Consider the following 19,605-nt stretch of genomic DNA (forward strand, 5'->3'; position numbering starts at 1 on the left):
TATTTTTATATGATACCTGGAAAAAAATACCATTAGAAATACCCTTTTTCCTCCATAGACTTTACTTCTATATGTGCATTTCTTCCCATTTTCCACAAGTAAGTAGGAATTATTTTCTATATAACTTTCAGACCACAGGTATTCAAGTTTTATATTCATGTGACAATAATAGAAGACATAATACTTGCCACTTAGATAACACTTGAAATCCATGGAATTTTCAGAGTGTGTCTTGACAACCAAACTTCTGATATATGTCATTGAGTGCTAAAGATTATATTAATTGAATAGCTAACTAGCCAACTCAACAACAGTATTTTTCCATTTTAGCCAAAGCGCTGTCTCCTCCCATGGAAAGGAATGCCAGTGTTTGGAAAAATTATTTCAGAGTGATTACAGAGATTAGAGACACAAAAATAAGGCTATGCAAACTTTAGTTGTTTCACTACGTATTTCACAAAATATTTTCATATCTTCAGTGCTGGTGTATGGATTAACCAACTTGCTCTTTCTCACCTCACATGAATTACCTAGAACTATAGAGTAACCTCTGTAAACAGGTCTGAGGAGTGAAGCCAGAATTTACTGCACCTTGGATTGAGTCAGATGTCTCAAAATCTGCCCAAAGCCTCACCAGTCTGGGTTCAAAGAAACCCAAAGCACAGGGATGAACTTTAACCACACCTCTTCAGGACTGAGGTTGCTCCACCTACTCAGGATGCAAGTCCCAGCATAACTGCTTACGCCTATGCTTACAACAAACAGAGATCTCATTTTCCATTTAAAGTGCAATGACTGAGTTTCCCCCTTTTATATAATATGTCTTTGTATTAAATCCACAAATCCACAGTTCAAACAGGATTACATTATGATGTTACAATGGGCAAAACTCCTGCTTCTGTTTCACATTCTGCAGTCAGCTATCAACAATTCACAGCCAAGTTGCTGAAGACTATTATGATGAATAACAATGCATAAAGCAAGCATATTTGCATGAAGGAAACAATCACCAGTTCCTGTCCCTCACTATTCTACAGCTAGACTATTGCTCTTGGCTACTGTGATCACTGTGTCACAGCTGGTCTTAGACACAAACAAAATGAAGAGGGGAAACTGAAAAGGAATTCAATTTCCCTGAAAAAGACACAGAGTAAAACTGAGTGTTGATAAAAAATTTGGGCAGTTCCCTGAAAATATATGCTAATAGTCAGGGTGCCTATTCAGGATTCACATGTGATCAAGCAAGGTTGTTGCTTTGCACCATTGACGCTCAAAATCTAAATAAAGAGAAACACCTGTGCACATGTGGAATTTTAGAGTCTGCTGGTTACTCTTTACAATACTCAATCAGCCACTGACATTCCTTAAGAATTATAAACATTTAAGGTTTTAAATTGGACAGTAGTTCCTTGCAATGAGGAATGATTCCTGACCACCAAGTGCAAAGCTGATGCAAATCAAATTTAAATCAAACTCAATCACCTATAGATGTTGTGAGAGCTCCTGGTTTGGTGGTTTCAATACATATTCATTTGTATTATCAAAGTTGCTTTTTATAGTCAGCTACATTTCTGTTTAGTTGATGCAAACATGTTTTGTGGAACACATGACCTTGACTCCACAAAGACTTAAGTTATTTATCCATAGAAATGAATGTGAGACGGGGAGAACCAATACGAGTTTCTGTCTACTGCTCTGCATTTGTCCTCTCTGATGACAGTTTTGCTGCTAAATCCTACCCAGTTCTTAGCCTCTAATGGGTTGGGAGCTGATAAATCCCTATAAACTTGCTACTTGTGATAGAGGCAAAACAAATTATTACATGCTCTTAAAAACACTTTGCTAGTTAAGGGCTCAGTGTATAAGTCAACCTTCATTCTTTCTTGGTCTTCAATAAAAGCAAAATTAACACCATGTCTAATAAGTCAGCAGTAGGCTCAGGGGATGAGGCATACGACATCAGTCTAAGCAAAGAGACAGCTAAATCCCCCAATATTTATTTGACCATTCTAGTTCTGATACTTAAGCTCTATCAAGACACATAAAGGTTAATTTTAAATCCTCCTTACTTTGCAATCTATTTTTGAAGACTATATGACCCAAATTCAGAACTTAGCATGAACTTCAATATAGAATTTACATTAATTGGTAGTCCATATCCTTTACATAAAATGCTAAATCCATGAGATTGGATGTAGCATTTTATGTAAAGGATATTTAAGTTGCTACTTGTCTTTTCAAGACAAATAGGCTCCCTTCTTTTAAGAGAAGAGAAGGGAAGCTTGTGGAGAAGGGAACAATCACTTCTCCATTTCAGGTTGAAAGACTAGGCAAAGGGAAATTACCCTAATTATATGTAACTTGAGTGCAATCCAGAAATTGAACTCAAATTATTTCAGTATTAGAAACACAGACAATCTAACAACACAGATCAGAAAAAGCAAGAGGCTAAACTCTGATCAAAAGTAATAGTATGTGAAATGCTGAAGAAACACAAATCAAATGAAAGGGTTTTTGTCTAAGTTATTTTTCTCCCTTTTAAAATCTTCCTATGAAAATCTGTGTTTTCAAACTATAAGAGAAAGAGACTTTTTTCAAAGGCTGATGTTTTTACATACCAGCATTATTAGCCTAAAATTAAGTCTTGTCCTTGGGAAAAAAACCCAGGATTTTTCTTGTTTAACTCCAGGATTTCTCTTGTTTAACTTTCTGCTTGCTTCCTGAATAGGATAAAGAAAGCTTTTTTAAAATTATTCCCATGGCAAAGCAGAGTCTGTTTTTTCTCAGATGTAAGAGAATATCTATGTGGTTTATTGCGGGAACATTAAAAATGTTTTATATTATTTAGAGCAGCCAGAGCAGAGAAAAATAACACTTACTTAACTTCCTTGGGAATACATTTTGACCCCACCTTAAACTGCAGAACATCCAGTGACTCAACATAATAGTATATATTTGGAACTTCTCAACTCCTAAAAATTGCACTACAGACAAGCAAGCTGTGGAAGCATTTTACATTCCGGATTCTCTTAAATTCATATGCATCTATTTAAAATCAGTAAAGTTCCATTAAAATGGATGTATATAAATATTTAATTCAGAATATTACAAGGGGTAAAAGCTGGTTTGAAATTTCTGGGAGCTTGAAAATCATTGATAAACAGAATTAATAAACTTCCAAGCAGCTTTGAGAAAATGATCTCTTTGTATCAGAAAGAAATTATTGCCTGCTGTGGTAATGGGAATTAATATTTACTTACACAAAAATGCCTTGAGTTCCTACTATGACAAAATGTGAGGTAGGCTATAAGGGAGTATTAGTAATCTACTATACTTATTAAAAATATTTCAAGAGACATTGGCATCTGATTAAAAAAGCTACATTCATTTGTTACCTTATCTGTTAACAAAACGGATGGTTAAATGCAGGCTAAAGCAAATATTGTGATATATAGACAAGATTCATTCAGTTCTGAGTAAAAGTGTATTTCCATCATGTTATCTGACTGTGGTTAGCACAAGAACCTCTGGTGTTTCTGTTGCCTTCATAACTGAAGGCTCTCAGGATGCAGAGACCCCTTAAGCATGGAGGAAATGGAGTAATTTCATGACTTTCCCTTGTATCTTTCAGCACATACATGTCAGAAATTATCATACATGTCCAAGTAATTTGGTAATCAACAGTAACACTTGAATATCTTGCAATTCTCAATGGTCAATCTGACTTTATCAATCAGACAATTTAAAAATTGGTGTTATATTTGGAAGTAAATATGAAACAATAGAAAAACAGAATAGAGAAATTCTAAGGAACAGCTGTTTTTGAAGTGATAAAAAAAACCACCAAGCACAACATGAAGGCCAAAGAATATCCTGCAATTCATGAGCAGGCATGTACAGACGACTCCAAGCCTAATTACTGACGTAGACCCTTCCTCTATGTCACTACCCTAAAAAATCAGGCAGAGTTATTTTGGAGAAGTTAACTGACCATTAACTGAAAACAGAAATTACTGTAACACTAAACTGTTCAGCATTTTAAGATGAAAACATGTTCTCTGAAAGGAGAATGTTTTTTAGCATACAAATTTCTCAACTGCTGATTTTTTTTTTTTTTGCATTTTCTTTTAGAACAGAACACCCTAAAAACAAGTTAATTTAAGCTGAAAGAAAGATTCAAAACAACTTCAGCAAAGCTAAGGTACGGATTTGAAATCTAATGTAAAATTATTGGAAGCCCACTATACAGAAAATTTCTGAAAGCACTAGATTTGGATACATTTTGTATCCATACTGTTTAAAGCAATCCTTTCAGAGTTGTCTCCTCAGCTGTTCCTTCAGGACAACCTGCCAGCAAATGAACAGCAACAGCAGTAATAAAACCCTATGGGATCAGTGCATCCCAGAATTTTTCTCAGCACTATTATAATAAAAATCTCTATATCCTGTACATGTACACAGAAATAAAATACAGAGAGCAATTTTAGTGGAAAAAATGTGTAGAACCCACAAACTGACAAGGCAAGCCTGTGAAAGCAGCAGCATGGCCTCCAAATAACAACAAAAATAGACTAGCTGAGGATTTTCCTCTAATAAGATACTGGAAAAAGAGTCAAACTGTTTTGTATTTCAAGTAATCTTTTAAAAAAGTAAAATAATATTTTTAGGATTCAATATTCAGCCCAGCATTTAAAAAATTATTTTTAAAGTTGCCTTTTAAAGCTTCTAAATGATATCTCAAACTTTTTTCTTGGTCACTACCCAATCATGTTTCAATTATAACACAACTGCCAATGTAGTCGATTACACAATTAAGCAACTAAAAAGAAAATTTAAGTTTTAAACTTTAAATCTTAAGAAGGCTGTTCTGGCAAGAAAATGAGAAGCAAAAACAATAACCTTTATAGTATCTTTTAAGTCTTGGGGTTAAGCTAATATCCTGCATATTAAGGATGTTTTTATTATTAGCTCAGGTAAAGGACTTATGCTAAAATTTAAAAAAAAATTTGAATACAAAACAAAAAGCAAAGTTCAGTTTTAGATAATGAGAAAGCAAGTAGAACGCCCATAATAATTCTGCCTCTTTCAAAAAAAAAGAGAAAAATTTGGTCTTGGTATTAATTTAATTTCAGTGCTCTATCAAAGTAAATATAAGACCATTATTCTTAAAAATATATGTTTTTCATTAAAAAATTAGAATACTTATAATAGAGAAGAAACAATGTGTAATAGTAATCTGTCAACCCCAGCAAAATGTTTGAGTAAAACAGAGCAAACAAAACAAGAAGCTCAAATTAGAATACCATAGAGGACCAGATAATTGTTCCATAAGTCTGATACCTGATATTGGCCAGTGGCCAACATCAGATTTTTCAGAGAAAGACTACAATTACTTCTTAGGAATTAAAGGTTTTAATATAGTGCCAGGCACTATGGAACAGCCACTCATCTGTAAAGTTGGAAAGATATTATTCCCCAAGGTTACTCAGAATGTGAAGTTCTCTAAAATCTACACATGTAGTCACACTGCCTTATTATAATCCAGGCTAAAACCAGCAACCCATCTTTGGGAACATTTGGCAAAAATGACCTCTGCATGGCTCAAGCCCCAGACCTTCAACAGTCAGTCAACACTTACCTCAGATCCTTTGGAGAACTTTACCAAAGCAATGATTTAAGGATAAATTAGCCTTATCAGAATGCATAAAGTACATATGCAACAAACTAAAAACCTAGCCAAGAATTTCCTGACAGCTAGTTTTACCAAGCTTGATTTTCTTTCATCACATTCTCTATTTTCCAATCTGAACCCAGCTGTTGGAAGCTATTTGACACTCTTTAAGAAAAAGTCTGTCTTTGTTAATTTGTCTTAATGATTTTATAGACACAACTTTGAGTTACATTTGGATAACAGAATTGAAAACTACAACACATCAAAGTAAAAGTAGAAAGTGATGCAGTAAAAGGTATGGGGCAATTTTTAAATTCTGAACACATGAGTAAAGATACCAGCAAGGAAAAAATGTCTGATGCTTAGATCAGGAGAAAGTATAGCTTTTTAAGGGGAAGGAGAGTTTGTCAGCCCTACTCAATGTTCGTGCACATATGTGAGGAGTAGCTCCCTATGGGAAGAGGAGACTGAAGGAAAGTAATCTCAATGCCTTACCTGAATATGAATCAAGGTGCAACCTCTAGCTCATAAATACAGAAAGAGTTGAAAGCTAAGAAACACTTGGCAAAACAAGCCTAAATTCTGCTATCCTTGAGTGACAGTCCAAGACATAGAATGTTACATTCTATCTTGCAAAAATATTCAGGAATATTCTGAAGACATGTTGTATGGCATTATAAGACAGACTGCATAGATTTCTCACAGCTAAAAAGGGTTTCTGCTTCACATGAGCTATTCTGGAAAAAAACTTCAGTGCCTCAGCTATGTAACCAAGCTTCCTTTGTTTCAGTAAGGTATGGAGTTAGCAGAGCCACAGTAGCTCACTAATCCTGCCATAAACCACCATAAAAGTAAACTATTTTAGCCTAAGATAACATGTCTATGTATGTGTTTGCCACATGTTTAAACAATGAACTCTGCTGACGTGCAATAATTTGGGCATGTGCCTTAGCCTTCCACACATGCAAATGCTTTTAGCTGAAAGTTCCAGTTTTCCTAAGTTGTGTATCACACTAGGCAAGAAACTATAATCAGGCAACTTTTGTTTTGTAATTAATATTTATTTTTCAGAAAGAAAGATATATTCACAGGCATGCATGTATCAAAAGAATGCAACAGCAACTAAATTCAGCCTTCCTAAAGAGGGGCCTTCTCCTACTCTTCTGTCATGTGAAATTTGTATTGAATTACTTGCTCAGTGGGGGTGGACATTTCAAAGCCATGGTTTCATAATCACATAGCCACACAGCAGCGCTGTTTTATAGGAACCCCTTTAAATTTTCCTTATTGCAGTGCATTCAGGATCGTTTTCTCTCCACTGCACAATCCGAGCCTGTACCTGCACCTGTCTTCACACATAAGGGTGTTGTGTTGACTTTGCGACTGCCTGGATTACTTAAATATGCTGCTGCTTCAGCAATAATGACAGAAATATGCAATGGCTGGTTTCCCAAAGGAGATGAGATAAACGTTCAAAACCCTAAAAATGAAAATAAAAGAACCTAAGGTAAGGTCACATTCTTAAGCCCACTTATAAGCGAAGCAGCTCTAGCATTAACTCTGATAACCAAGTCAGACTTTAACGTTCTGATAAAAACCTACTTGAACAAAGCACACCATGCAAAGCAAGCTTTTAATAGCCGAAAATAAAACAAAATAAAATAAGGTGACGCTTTAGCCTGCTCTCAAGTACATGAAATAGTGTGCTTTGAAGGAGAAAATGACAGCTGCTGAAATGAAACTTAGCTAAGAGGTAACTTTTCCGTAACCAATACCACCGGCCGGGGCTGACAAAAGACGCCACCCCGAGGTGCTCTGGAGCAGTTTCCAGCGCTGTGCTGCAGGAAGCGAGGCTGCGGGGCTCCGTGCGAGCCTTGCCGCGCCAGCCCCCCACAGCCGGCCCGCATGGCGGGCGGGCCGCGGCGCTCGGGCAGGAGGCGCCCGCGCCGCGCCGGGAGCAGCGGCCCGGGAACCGCAGCTCCCGCCATTCCCTTCGCGGGGCGCGGCCCGCCGACCCGGAGCAGGAAGCAGAGGATGGCGTCCCTTGACCCCCGGGCGGCACTGAAGAGCGAACGGGGAATGATGGAGGTGAGCCGGCAGCTGGGAATGGGGAGCGGGCGGGCGAGCGCGCGGCGGCCCCTCAGCGCCCGGCGGCGGGCGCCGGCTCCCGGCGGGGCGGGCGGAGCTCCGCGGGCACGGCCGGAGCTCCGCGGGCGCGGCCGGCCCCGGTCCCTCGGCTGCCGGCCGGCCCTGCGGCTCCGCCCCGGGCGGCGGGGCCCGGCGGGGGACGGGACGAGGCGGGCTCCGCGGGGTCGGTGCAGCCGGGACGGGGCCCGCGGCTTGCGCCGAGCCCGCGGGGCAGCGGCCGCTGCTGAGGGGAGCTGCCGCCCGCCTCCCCGGTGCGGCAGTGCTGCGGGACGGCAGGTCCCGCAGCCGGGGGAGGGACCTGGTCTCCCCCTGCCTGCCCAGCACAGTCGCTCTCGGGTGAAGGGGTGACAGCGGTGCTTGTGAGGTGTATTTCCAGGATCAGTTTTTATTGCTTTTTCACCCTTTCTGCTCTGCTTGCTGCGGTGCAAGAGTGACAAGAGTTTATCTGATGCCTTTGACACTCAGTTACTATCAGAATGCACCACTGATTTTTAAAAATTATTTAAAAAATTTTTAATACATACGTTTCATACCTTTTGGTTGTGTTGCTAAATATGATTCAAGTTTTTCGTTCTCTACATGCTGTACACAGTGTAACTCAATGAAGCCAAAATGAAGCATTGGTTTTAAAGACAGCTGCTAAAATAGCTTGATTAGAAGTTTACAAATCAAAATTTCTGTATGTAACTGGTTGTTTATACATTTGTTACGATGGAAAGGATTTTTTAGTTGTAAAATATTTAAGCTTAATCTTGAATAGATATTATTTATTTATTCTTAATCCAACAGTTTAAGATAGTTCCACTGTCAAGATCTTAACTAAGGCAGAATTTTGCATTCTTTCCTTGGATATATGAAAAATCCTTTTTTGATTTATAGCTGTAGTCCCTGTTTTAAAAAAGCAAGGATCTCAGGCCCTCCAGATTTTGGCAACATAAATAAGGCAGTTACGTAGCAGATTTCCTTAATATTATTAGCTTGTGGGTTAAGCTTGACTTCAGATGCTAAGCAAGCTGTATATAGTTTGAGTTCAGACTTATTTCTTTGTCCAGTACGCTATGGTTCTTCCAAACACTGATATAAAGAAAATAGGTTTTCCTGTAAGACAACAGTTCTTCCTACATCCTCCAACACACTGCTTAGCATCTTCGAGATGAAACGTTGGTGTTCCAGGTGCTTTAATCTCTTTTTGGGGCAGTGGATGGGGATGAATGGTTGTGGTGTCCCCTTCTGGCTGTGGAGCTGCCTGACTGCCTCATCCATGGGGTAGCCTCCTCTGTGGTTGCTACACTCTTGCCACACTTTTAGCTTTATCATAGGATTGTATGTAAGACTTAAAACAGCAGGAAATCAACTTCAAGCAGGTAGAACAAGTGATTTTACATAAAACGTTGCTCATGAGGGGTAGTTTTCTGTGTTTTTCCTTCACTTTCTTTTGGATCCTGGCAGTGTATAGGAAATAGAACAGGACAACTGAGATCAGCTGATCTATCAAAAAAGCTTTTTTCAGCTGCAAGAAGAAAAGGTTTATTGGAAAAGCTGGGATTTCTTGTTTATTTTGTTTTTTAATATTATTACATAAATTCCAACACAATAGGAAGTAGAAGGAATTTGGTGTTTTGGTGGATTGTTTTGTTTTGGGGGTGAGGGGCTGTTTAAAGTTGAACCGTTAATATATTCCTTCTGACCATAACTGCTATAACAGCTCAGGTATTTTATCATAAGCAGTACATAGTCTGGGAAGTGATAACAATGTTTAGTACACAGAGCCCATTCCAAAAGGAATGGTTAACATTTATATAGGAAAGACTCTCAAAATTACTTCCATATTAAGAAAAATGTGCTGCAGACTTCAAAAAGTTTTATCCATTTGTTAACTGTCTGCAAAATGGTACAGAAAAATTTTCATGCCTTAGGGCATGGAAAACATGCATTATTAATGTTATTTTAAAAGTCTCTTAAACTTCCATGTTGCCAGATGGGGTGAGAGAAGTGTCCTGCACTACAAATGGCCTCCTGTTTGACATTTATTGCTTGCTAGTCTGGAGTCAGCTTTGGTGGATGAGGAAGATTGGTGACTCTAAGGTAGGTACTAAAAAGGTGATTTAATGCTTACAATCCATAGCATAAAAGGCCTGTGTGACACCTGGAAGTCCTTTGTGTTCAGACACCCTAAAGCACAAAACTGCTTGTTGCTGCAGTCGTGTTTTTATTAAAAATTGTGAGAGTCAAAATTGATTTGCAGATCTTTTGCCTAATAAGGATTGCTTTTCCAGCCTAGATAATTACTTTGTGTGGTATAGGTCTCAAATGGGTTTTCTTACATATATGTCTTGTCTTAATTTTTAAGGCAACTTAAGAAATTAAGTAATTTAATTAATTGGACAAGGTTATTGCTTAATAACCTAACAGAGGGTGGGCTGTGCTCATTATTTGATTTAATTAATTAGTTAAAAGTTAGCCCCTTCTATCAAAGCTAAAATGTATTGTTAAATGTAATATTAGGGTAACCTACTAAAGCAGAAGTTTCTTTTTAGAATGCAGCTTCATTTAAATCAGGTATTGGTCTGTAGCTGAAGCAGTTCAGACTTTTAAAGAGCTTGTAGCTTGGAGCTTCAGGATACAGTATGATGATGGACTGACTTTAAAATTTTTTTACCTACAGATGTTTGAGAGAATCAAACGACTTGATGAAGCTTCTGCTTCTTCAGCACAAGGTAAGAAGTTGAAAAAGTTCAAAATTGTTTTTGTTGAGGTTACATTTAAAAATGTAATAACTATCAATTCAAGTATTAGTTAATCTTGTAGTTCGATTGCATGCTTTGATTTCTTAAATTTCATGATGAACTTAGATGGAAGGAGTGACTCCTGAATCATCCAAAAAGTTTCCATGTAGGTGTAATTTTCTTGTCCTGTTGAAAACTGAGACACTTTACATTTTATCTCAGTAATCATGGATGTTGCAGTACCAATGTAGATTGCCTACTCTTGAACCCAGACAAATCAGTAGAAAAACTCACCTCAGCTATGAAAGAGTGAAGCTTATTTTATGAAATTGTTGGATGACCTTTGCTGACAACAGAATCTCTTCATGCTGTTTTGAACTTACTAATTCTTTTATCTTCCTTTAAAATAGTAGGTTTGACAAATGCAAGAGAAGTAAAGATCTAAAGAAGGAGCTAGTGCATATAAAACTCTCCATCTCCGTGATACTCTGTTGGTTTTTGTGTTTTCTACATGTGTGTTTGGTTGGTTTATTTCTTGGTTGTTGTTTTTGTTTTTCTGTAGGAATCCAAAGACACGATGTTGAGGGTTCTCCACGACAGGACAGCAGTAGCAGGTAAGTTAGGTGATGATCTAAGTTGCATCCAGCTTACTGCATACCATAGTAAAATGGGAAGAATCTGCTTTTCAGCCTTATCTGTTACCTTGTGTAATGGATGACAGTGACACAAAATGGATTTGAGTGTATGATTGGAAGTACTTTGTATCTTACACCCAGGTACTGTTAAAAACTGTGGGGAAGGGACATTGTAGTACCCCAAACTACTGTGTGGATGTCAAGATTTTTGGTCTTTTTTTCTTTTATTTCAAAATACTAGCAAACAGAAGAATGAAAAGATGACTCTGCCTTTTTCTTTGGAGGCAGTTATTATCAGATTTCAGCTAACTGTACCTTCAAGCTGTTATTCTTCATTTTGCGTTTAAGGAGAAAGTTCTTTAGTGAAATTTGCTTCAGAATACTTTAAAATACATAGTCTCACTTACCATTACAATTCTAAAATAGAAACATTTATCTTGGAAGTTTTTCCCATCTCTGTAGTAAGATAGATATTTAGAATTTCCATCCTAAGGACATGGATTAAACAATCCAACATGTCTTGACAATATTACATGCTTCTTTCAGTTTACACAGAAGAGGACAAGAACATCCTCAGCCTGGAGTATCCACTGTGCAGAACAGACAAGGATACTGCAACTGTTGCCATGTACACTACAGTAATCTGGAACAGGTAAGACAGCTTCTGCATAATTTGGCAGCAGATAGCAAGGATTTATCAATTTATAAATATGAGTTTCTACACCAAACAGCCAATACTGAGTGAAAGATAAGCGGTTTGTGAATTGCACACTATGTGCCCTCGGGAAGATACCTTGCTTATTTTGCTGCCTGTTGTAAAAGATGCTGATGGGGTGGCACAGCTGCTGCAGTCTGCTTTTCTGAAGTGCCACACAGCTCTGCATTGCACCCATTATGGTTTTCTCTGTGTCTTTAATCTTGAGATCTCTATATATTTTGAAGTATTGGTTATAGTAATATGTTAGATATCAAGGCTGGAGACATTTGATCAACCATTTTCAGTTATTTTGCCAGTCTCTTGTCTTACAGACTTTTTCAATGAGAAAGTAGAAGCCTATTTAATCTTTTGCACTTAAGAAAATTCTTGTTAATTTGAGTGACTCATAGGATGTTTGCTCATATGAAATTCAAGAATATTATAAGTAAATTATAGATACATTTATAGTATTTGTTGTGGTTAAGAAACTTGTGAGCAGATCTGAGATTGGTGAGAGCATTTGTGCTAGTTAGAGAAGAGATTAACCACTAATTTAAATTTTAATTAACCACTAATTTAAATTCCAGCTCAGAAAGATACTTCAATACATTTTAGTATTATTTGAGATTGTCTAAACATACTTAAAAATCTCAAGATTATTTTAAAATAGTAAAATAAAATTTTTCTTTAAATATTTTCATAGCAGTAATGTTTAACCTAGAAGGAATTTTTAGGAATAGGCCTGTGTGTTAGCAGTAGTATTAGACTAATCATCTATTGCATCTTTCACCAGCATATTTTCAGCTCCCAGCACAGACATTTTACAACATACTGCAGGAATCGTACGGGTACCAGTAGCTTGATGGAGCGTTTCCTTCAGGATGTTTTGCAGCATCATCCCCACAGATACCATGACAGCAGGTATAATACAGACAGCTTACTTGTTTTAATATGTGTTAGTGGTATGCATTGTTATGAATTCCTGTATTTGTTCTACTGCTGAGCAGTAAATTTGGCTCATTTGAGGTGAAACTTGCTCAATGGAGACAATTGCTGTTTATATGAAGACAACTTCACTACTTAGGGATTTGAAACAACACCACTGATAGCATATAAATGTGAAGACCTGAAAAAAGAAGGAATATATAGGTCAGCACTTAAAATGGCAGACTGTATAATCTCAAATGCTTTTACAAATTCTTAAATTTTGAGCTTTGTATGTTTTATTCTAAATATTATGATTCTGGGCCTTACATATATATATTTAGCAGCATATTTTATGTATGTTTGGAAAGGGTTCATAATTTTGGTTTGTTGATTATGTCAGGTAGGTATTTACATGCTTATTTTTTCATTAGCCTTGCAGGTCACCTGTTCAATTAATATTTGAATTACATTAATTGGCCAATTCATTAATGCTCAAATTTTGAAAAGTGTTCTTTTTTTTATCATGTGTGTGTTTCAAGAGTGATAAGAGGATCAGTGTGTTACATTTTTCTCTGTAGATAAGGGAAAAATAGATTAAACCTTATTTGTTATGTTTTGAAAGGCAGACAAAAATCCCAGTTTAATCCAGTATAGTTTCTAAATATACAACTCCATGTCTGACAAACAAGCAGAAGGGTGTTCTGTCTGAAAGCACTCATTGGCCCTCATTATCAGGGATGTGCTAGAAGTAGCTAATATGCATGTCTATACCAGACTAGCCCAGGACATGATGTTCACATCACTACAAGTAAATAAATTGTCGTCCCATCTTAAATAAATAGATTTTATTGCACTATCAAGAACACTTCAGCATTTTTTGCTCTGGAGAAAACATAGGATTCACTTTAAGACAGGCTTCTCTGGACGTGTCGCTAATAAAGGGTTGTTGCTTTGGTGAATTACACCTACTAACAAGGAAGACCATGCTATCCATGTTCCTTTAAGTTGTTGGAAGAAGGAATAGAATGAGAAAAATAATATACAAAATCTAGATTAAGTTGGAGGAAGAAGCGGGAGACAGTACTCCCAAATCTAGACAGAGTTTGTAGGAAGAAAAGCAAAGATGGAAAAGAAAGCATTGATAGATTTATGCTGTGGTCCTGCTCTGAAAAGAAAGTCATGGTCTTAACTGACACTCAAGGTAAGATTTTTATTCTCTTCTTTCTCATGTTAAAACATTCGGATTTATGTACAGTTTCACACAGTTCTTTAAATAACTGTTTTGCTATTTAGCTGAATTCATACAAGGGATCCTTATGTGTAATTTTAAAAGATTATGGAAATATTTGTAAGACTTGATTTGTTTTACAGAACCAGTATGCCTAGTAGTTATGTGGAAAAAGGAAAAATTCACCAGAGCTTTGTCTTATACTGAATTTCAAAGGATATTGTTCTCCCCCAGTAAAAAACAAAACAAAACCAAACACCCACAAACCACCAAATCATTCCTTCCTCCAAACACTTGGTATGTAAGTTTTTACCTAAGGAAATAGTATTGAGCATATAAAGTAAATCTTCATTCTACTTAAGCGGGTAATTTGTAGCAAAACTGTCAAAGGTTCCTAATTATATAAAACTGTTGTTCTGTTCTCTTTCCCACAGGGACATTTGCTTAAAAGTAATTTTTGAGAAGTGCTTGTAGGCTCTTAACTGAGGTAGAGACCTAGGAGTTGGCTGTAGTTTCTCCATATGAAAATCTATTTAGTTTTATATTCAGTCTTTCAGCAAGATCCACCTGCCAGGATGCAAAAATGTTTCACACAAAGATGGAAGAACTCTGAAGTTAGGAAGTTAAAAGATTATTTCTGTTGCATCTGGCATTCCCTTTAGGTCCTATTTCAGAGGTGACCGAGAATTCATGCAAGGGCAAAGCAGCATTTCGGATGATAAGCATTGTTTGATAATCTGATGTATTTGGTTACTTTGCATTCATGTAGTAATAGTTCTTTTTTAATGCTTCATTATATGAGATTTCTGTTGCTCACTCAGTCCTATATCCCTTAGCTGTATGTAGTCTTAGTTATATAACCAAGGAAATTACTGTACTATAAAATTGTTCACAATACTGTTAGTTGATGTCTGCCATGTATTAAAGTAAGCATCTGTTTGGGTCTCACAAGATGGTTATAATTTTTGAGTGAAACACATTAGTCTCTTCTTCAGTTATATTTACATATTTTAAAAATTGTTTCCATTGGATTTGCCTGGCTGCTACACATTGAAGCCTTGTGGGTTCCTGGGTTGCATAGGAAAGATAGCCCATATCTGTCAGCTGTGTTAATTCTGGAAGACACAAACCCTTGTGTTTGAGGCAGTCTTAAAGACAGAACTGCCAATTACAGAATATATAAAAATCTGTTGTCACAGCAAGGCTGAACAATCCTAACTTGGCTTCTTGCAGGAGTGAGTCAGAAGCTGTGGTATGTGTGTGAGAAACAGTAAACATGGAATTCCTTGGCTATGTGTGCAGAGTTCCTATCAGGCAGCCATGTTTTGTAGGGAAAAGGGCATTTATACTCAACAATGGTTTTATACTGTGTCCTATTATTATGTTCCATTTCTCTGCAAAAGCTTGATTTTAAGTAATAATAGTATGACCATTGAAATCACCTCTTTGTAGGCTTACCGCTTCAAACAAAGGAAAGATCTTTACTTTTTCTGCCGTGCTGTATTTATAAAATTATTGTAATCTATGTTTGGCCATTCTTAATTGATGATTGCATAAAGAGGGTGCTAGACTAATGCCCAAATTATTATTTTTAGCTTTGTGGAGCATTTCCCCCTCCATAATTTAAAAACAATTGAATATCTCTGAGATAGAGCATCAGAAATAGTAATTTCAGTTTATTCATTAGAAGTGATGCAGTCTAGGTAATGACTCTTAAAAAAACCCCACGCTGCTGTTTGAACAATTCAAGCATATTTACAGTATTTATCTAAGCTGTTTTTTTCTCTCCTCCCCTTTAGACCAACCTATGATGACATGCCATTCCCTGTCACTCTGGAGGCTCCTAGGATTTCTTGCCTGTCCTCAGAAGAGATGCAGAAAAAGAGGAATAGTGAGAAACAGGAGATTTCCGGCAAAGACCAGGAGTTCACTCGTGAAATGGGCTCTTCCGTTCCATGCCTGTCTCGTGAGGGCACAAAGAAAACTTTTGTCACACAAGCATGTTTTCAAAAACTTCAAAGAGGCCAGGAACGTGTTCCAGGAATGTCTCAGCAGTCTTTTGGCATTTGTAGTGATAAGAAATGGGTAAATCTGAAACGTGCTCGAATTGCAGATCGTAACTATGAAGGTCAGTACACAGCTTTGAGCCCTGTACCTCAGCAATTTTCTCTCAGTCCTACAAGCCACAGTTCCTCTGTTAATCCTAAAACGGGAAAAAATGTTAGGGATTTGACAGCATCAAATCTGTTTCTGCGCAGTGGATGTGATGAAAGAGCAATGGAGGTGTGCAGTAAGGATGTGTTATTGAACACACGCTTGAATCCTGCTCCAGCACTGGCTCACCCAAAATGCCCTTCAGTTTCTCATCAGAATCCTACACACAGCCACAAAAAATCTTCCTTTATTACCTCAGGTCAATCTCTCTCAAAGCGAGATAGTTTACGAACTCAGGATGAAACTTTGGTGTCTGATCTCCATCTCAGGGATACTGTGGGTATCAGCAGCTCCCTTGATCTTGGGACATCCCCACAACTAGCAAGATGCAAAAACATAAAGACAAACAGAGGTGATGAAAGTTCAGTGGATGAAACTATTGAAGACGTAATTGTAAAATACTGCCATGAAACTACATCAGAAGAAATTTATTTCAAAGAAGAGAATAATCCCAGTGTACCTTTTTCATCATTTCTGGACCATACTAGTTTAGAGGGCTCTGAAATGAGTTTTGACTGTGATGCACCAATACAGGTGGGAACAGATTTACCTAAGGCAGCTATCAAAGATATAGAATTCCTGAAAGAGGTCCAGGTATGTTTGCAAGATAAAGACTATGGAACACAGCTCTCTTCTGTTTTAAAAACTGAGTCATTAGAGAAAACAGAAGCAGTGAAAAAGGATGTCATAGTTCATACCGAAGAACCAGTTCTTCCAGCCCTGCCTCACGTGCCTCCTTCTTTTGTGGGAAAAACTTGGTCTCAAATAATGTATGAAGATGATATAAAAATTGAAGAACTTGTGCGTGATTTCAGGGAAGGTCGTTTTCGCTGCTACTTTAACAGCGAATCCTCAGCCAATTGTACAGGGAAGAGAATGAAGAAGAAAAAGCAGAAGGATGAAAAAAGGATCAATATTAATGAGGGTAATAGAACAGAAAGTGCACCAGTTAAGGCATTGCCAGAATTTAATGATGCTTTAAGTGGTGGCTCTGATTTTGATAACCTGTCTTTAGCCTCAGATACACTATGCAACCCACAAATTGTAAAAATGCCTAGGAAAAGGACATGGCGCCTGGCTTCAAGGTGTCAGGTGGTTAAAGTCAGCCATGGTACCCAAACAAGTCTGCTGAACTACCCTGTAGCAAAAAGGAAAATGTCTAGAAGGGAATCTGATCCAGCGGATCAGAAAGCAAGCATAGCGTGTCTAGAGAATGAAAAAACTCCAAACATGAAAACCAGACTATGTGCTCTTAAACTTCCAGAATCCTATAGCAAGATCATGAGTCCTGTACAGCCCAAGACAGTGGTGTATGTACTCTCATGCCCAGAGGTAAAACAGTGCAAAGGTAAACCTACAGATATTCCCAAAATGAGGAAAAATCATAACTCCACAGATAGCAAGGACTCTGTAAGATATAAATACAAACAGTGTTCACTCAAATATTATGACCCACTGACAAATCGAATTCTGAAAACACCTCCAAAGAGTACAGTTGGAGAAAAGGCCAAAAAGCCCTCTCATGTTCGACAGCTTTTCAGAAGTCTCAGCTTTGATGCAAACATGAAGAAACTAGCTGATACACAGAGAGAAAGCATGCCATCAAAGTCACTCAATTGGTCAGACTTCTGTAGTTCTTCAGCATCTTTCCTGCCAGATCAAGATAAAGGGAATGATGCAGCCTCAAGTCAAAAGGCAGATGGACCATCTGTTGCCACAGAAAGAACAGATTGTCTTGTATCTGAGAACTCTTTTAAGCACCTAATCATTTCACCTTTGAACTCTGTGATAGAAGGAGATTATAGATTAATTCCATTTAATAGAATTACCAAAACTCCTCTGACCTCCATCAGGAGTGAGTGGTCAGAGAGGGAGACTCCAAAAGCAATATGGAAAAGAAAAGAAGGCACTAACAAAGAACCAGTTTTTTCCAGAAAGACTGCAGGATCTAAGTCTGTCAGATGTACTCTTGCAAGGAGAGGAAACAGAGTAACCACAGGCAAACAAACATCCAGAACTAAAAAACAGCAGAAAGAGGGGATGAGAAGACAACTTCAGCCTTGTGCCCAGAAATCTGCTTTCTCCATCCATAGGTGCCAGACAAGGAAAACTACAGTGGGAAAGCACCCTAAGAAAGAAAAGCATGATGCTAAAAAATTAAAGGTGAGGAGGAAACCAAAAAGGGCCTTTCTGAACTCAACAGTTGTAACAGGGATTCCTGAAAAAAGGCAGAAAGTCACATCAGAATCTTTTCCCAAGAAGCCAGAGCAAGCTTCCTCCAAAGTCAGGAACTGGGGAGTAAGTGGAGATCGGGGTCATCCTGGCACTGTGAACCGCCCCTCTAGGAGAACTTCTGTTGTACCATTACTTCGAAACTGTCTTGTTCTACCAGGTGAGAGCTAGCTACCAAAAGAACTTTTTTTTTCTGTTTTTTATAGCCAGCACCTGGAAGAAAGAAGGAGAAAAAAAGGAGGCCATAGACAATGCAGTTGAAGTGCTAGAGCTCCAGAAAGCACAAAGCCAGTCTAATGTGAAATAAATACAAGTATAAACTCGGCTCTTGCTCCTGGAATATGGGGACACAATGTATTGCACTGTTCTACTGTGTAAAGCTGCAGAAGTTGTGGATTTGATTTAAAAGCACTTATAATAATATTTACTAGTCTTCACCTGTAGATCAGTAAAATGACCTTGAATGGTATCATATTGTTATTATGGTATTATCAGTGCATAACAGTGCACTATAATAAGGTAATTTAGAAGCTCTGCTAATGAATTGTGCCTATTTAAATTTTTTTACGTAATTCAAAAGTGCAGAAGATGACTTAGTTGCTGTGCTAGAAATTTAATGAAGATACATCAATCAGGGCTGAATTCTGTGTATGTATTTAGTATTTGTGTATATGTGCACCTTCTTCAACACATAATATATACTTGCCTGTGGAATGGCATTAAAATTAATACAGTATGATACAATTCAGATCAATTCAATGCTTTCCTGAAATGAAATATAATTTTACCCATTTTTGTATGGACTTCTTTGTTCCTGAAACCATGTCCAAAATTGTTGTTTTTTTTTTTTTGGACTGAAAGTCACTGTGGGCTCTCATCAAGCAATAATGGACCATGCTGGTAAGAGAATATGTCTCCTTAGGGGACTGTTCAAATGGTGGTAGCTGAATTGAAGTCTTGAATTCTAAAAGAAATATAGGGTTATGTTTGGGGGCTTTTTTGTTTGTTTTTAATATCTTGTTGATTAAATTTGTAGATGAATTTCACATTCCTTAGTGAGGGGGATGGAAAAGTTATAATGCAAACAAATAGCAGTAAGTTTTTTAGAATGTCAGCCTTGAATTTGG

At 37.6% G+C, this 19,605-nt stretch overlaps 1 protein-coding gene across 2 annotated transcripts; it reads left to right on the plus strand.

Annotated features, from left to right (window-relative positions):
• The first annotated feature begins 7,627 nt into the window (after positions 1-7,627).
• ZDBF2 (zinc finger DBF-type containing 2) lies at positions 7,628-18,872 on the plus strand. Of its 2 annotated transcripts, XM_021538868.3 has the most exons (8): positions 7,628-7,759; positions 9,798-9,904; positions 10,485-10,536; positions 11,108-11,159; positions 11,727-11,832; positions 12,671-12,798; positions 15,832-18,409; positions 18,685-18,872. In XM_021538868.3, the coding sequence occupies exons 2-8, from the start codon at positions 9,881-9,883 to the stop codon at positions 18,724-18,726; spliced, it is 2,982 nt and encodes a 993-aa protein (XP_021394543.3). In that variant the 5' UTR covers positions 7,628-7,759; positions 9,798-9,880; the 3' UTR covers positions 18,727-18,872. The 2 variants fall into 2 exon arrangements, with proteins under 2 accessions (XP_021394543.3, XP_021394542.3); XM_021538867.3 differs by having other exon boundaries at positions 15,832-18,784.
• The last annotated feature ends 733 nt before the right edge of the window (positions 18,873-19,605 follow it).

This window comes from Lonchura striata, chromosome 7, assembly GCF_050655825.1.
Source record: "Lonchura striata isolate lonStrDom1 chromosome 7, ASM5065582v1, whole genome shotgun sequence".
Taxonomy (NCBI): domain Eukaryota; kingdom Metazoa; phylum Chordata; class Aves; order Passeriformes; family Estrildidae; genus Lonchura; species Lonchura striata.

What these genes read in the sequence shown, in the direction of transcription:
- ZDBF2 (XM_021538867.3), top strand. Translation starts at nt 9,881, where the DNA reads ATGAGGAAGATTGGTGACTCTAAG. An exon ending in GGAAGATTGGTGACTCTAAG is followed by an intron (nt 9,905 to 10,484) that starts GTAGGTACTAAA and finishes TTTTACCTACAG; the next exon opens with ATGTTTGAGAGAATCAAACG. An exon ending in TTCTGCTTCTTCAGCACAAG is followed by an intron (nt 10,537 to 11,107) that starts GTAAGAAGTTGA and finishes GTTTTTCTGTAG; the next exon opens with GAATCCAAAGACACGATGTT.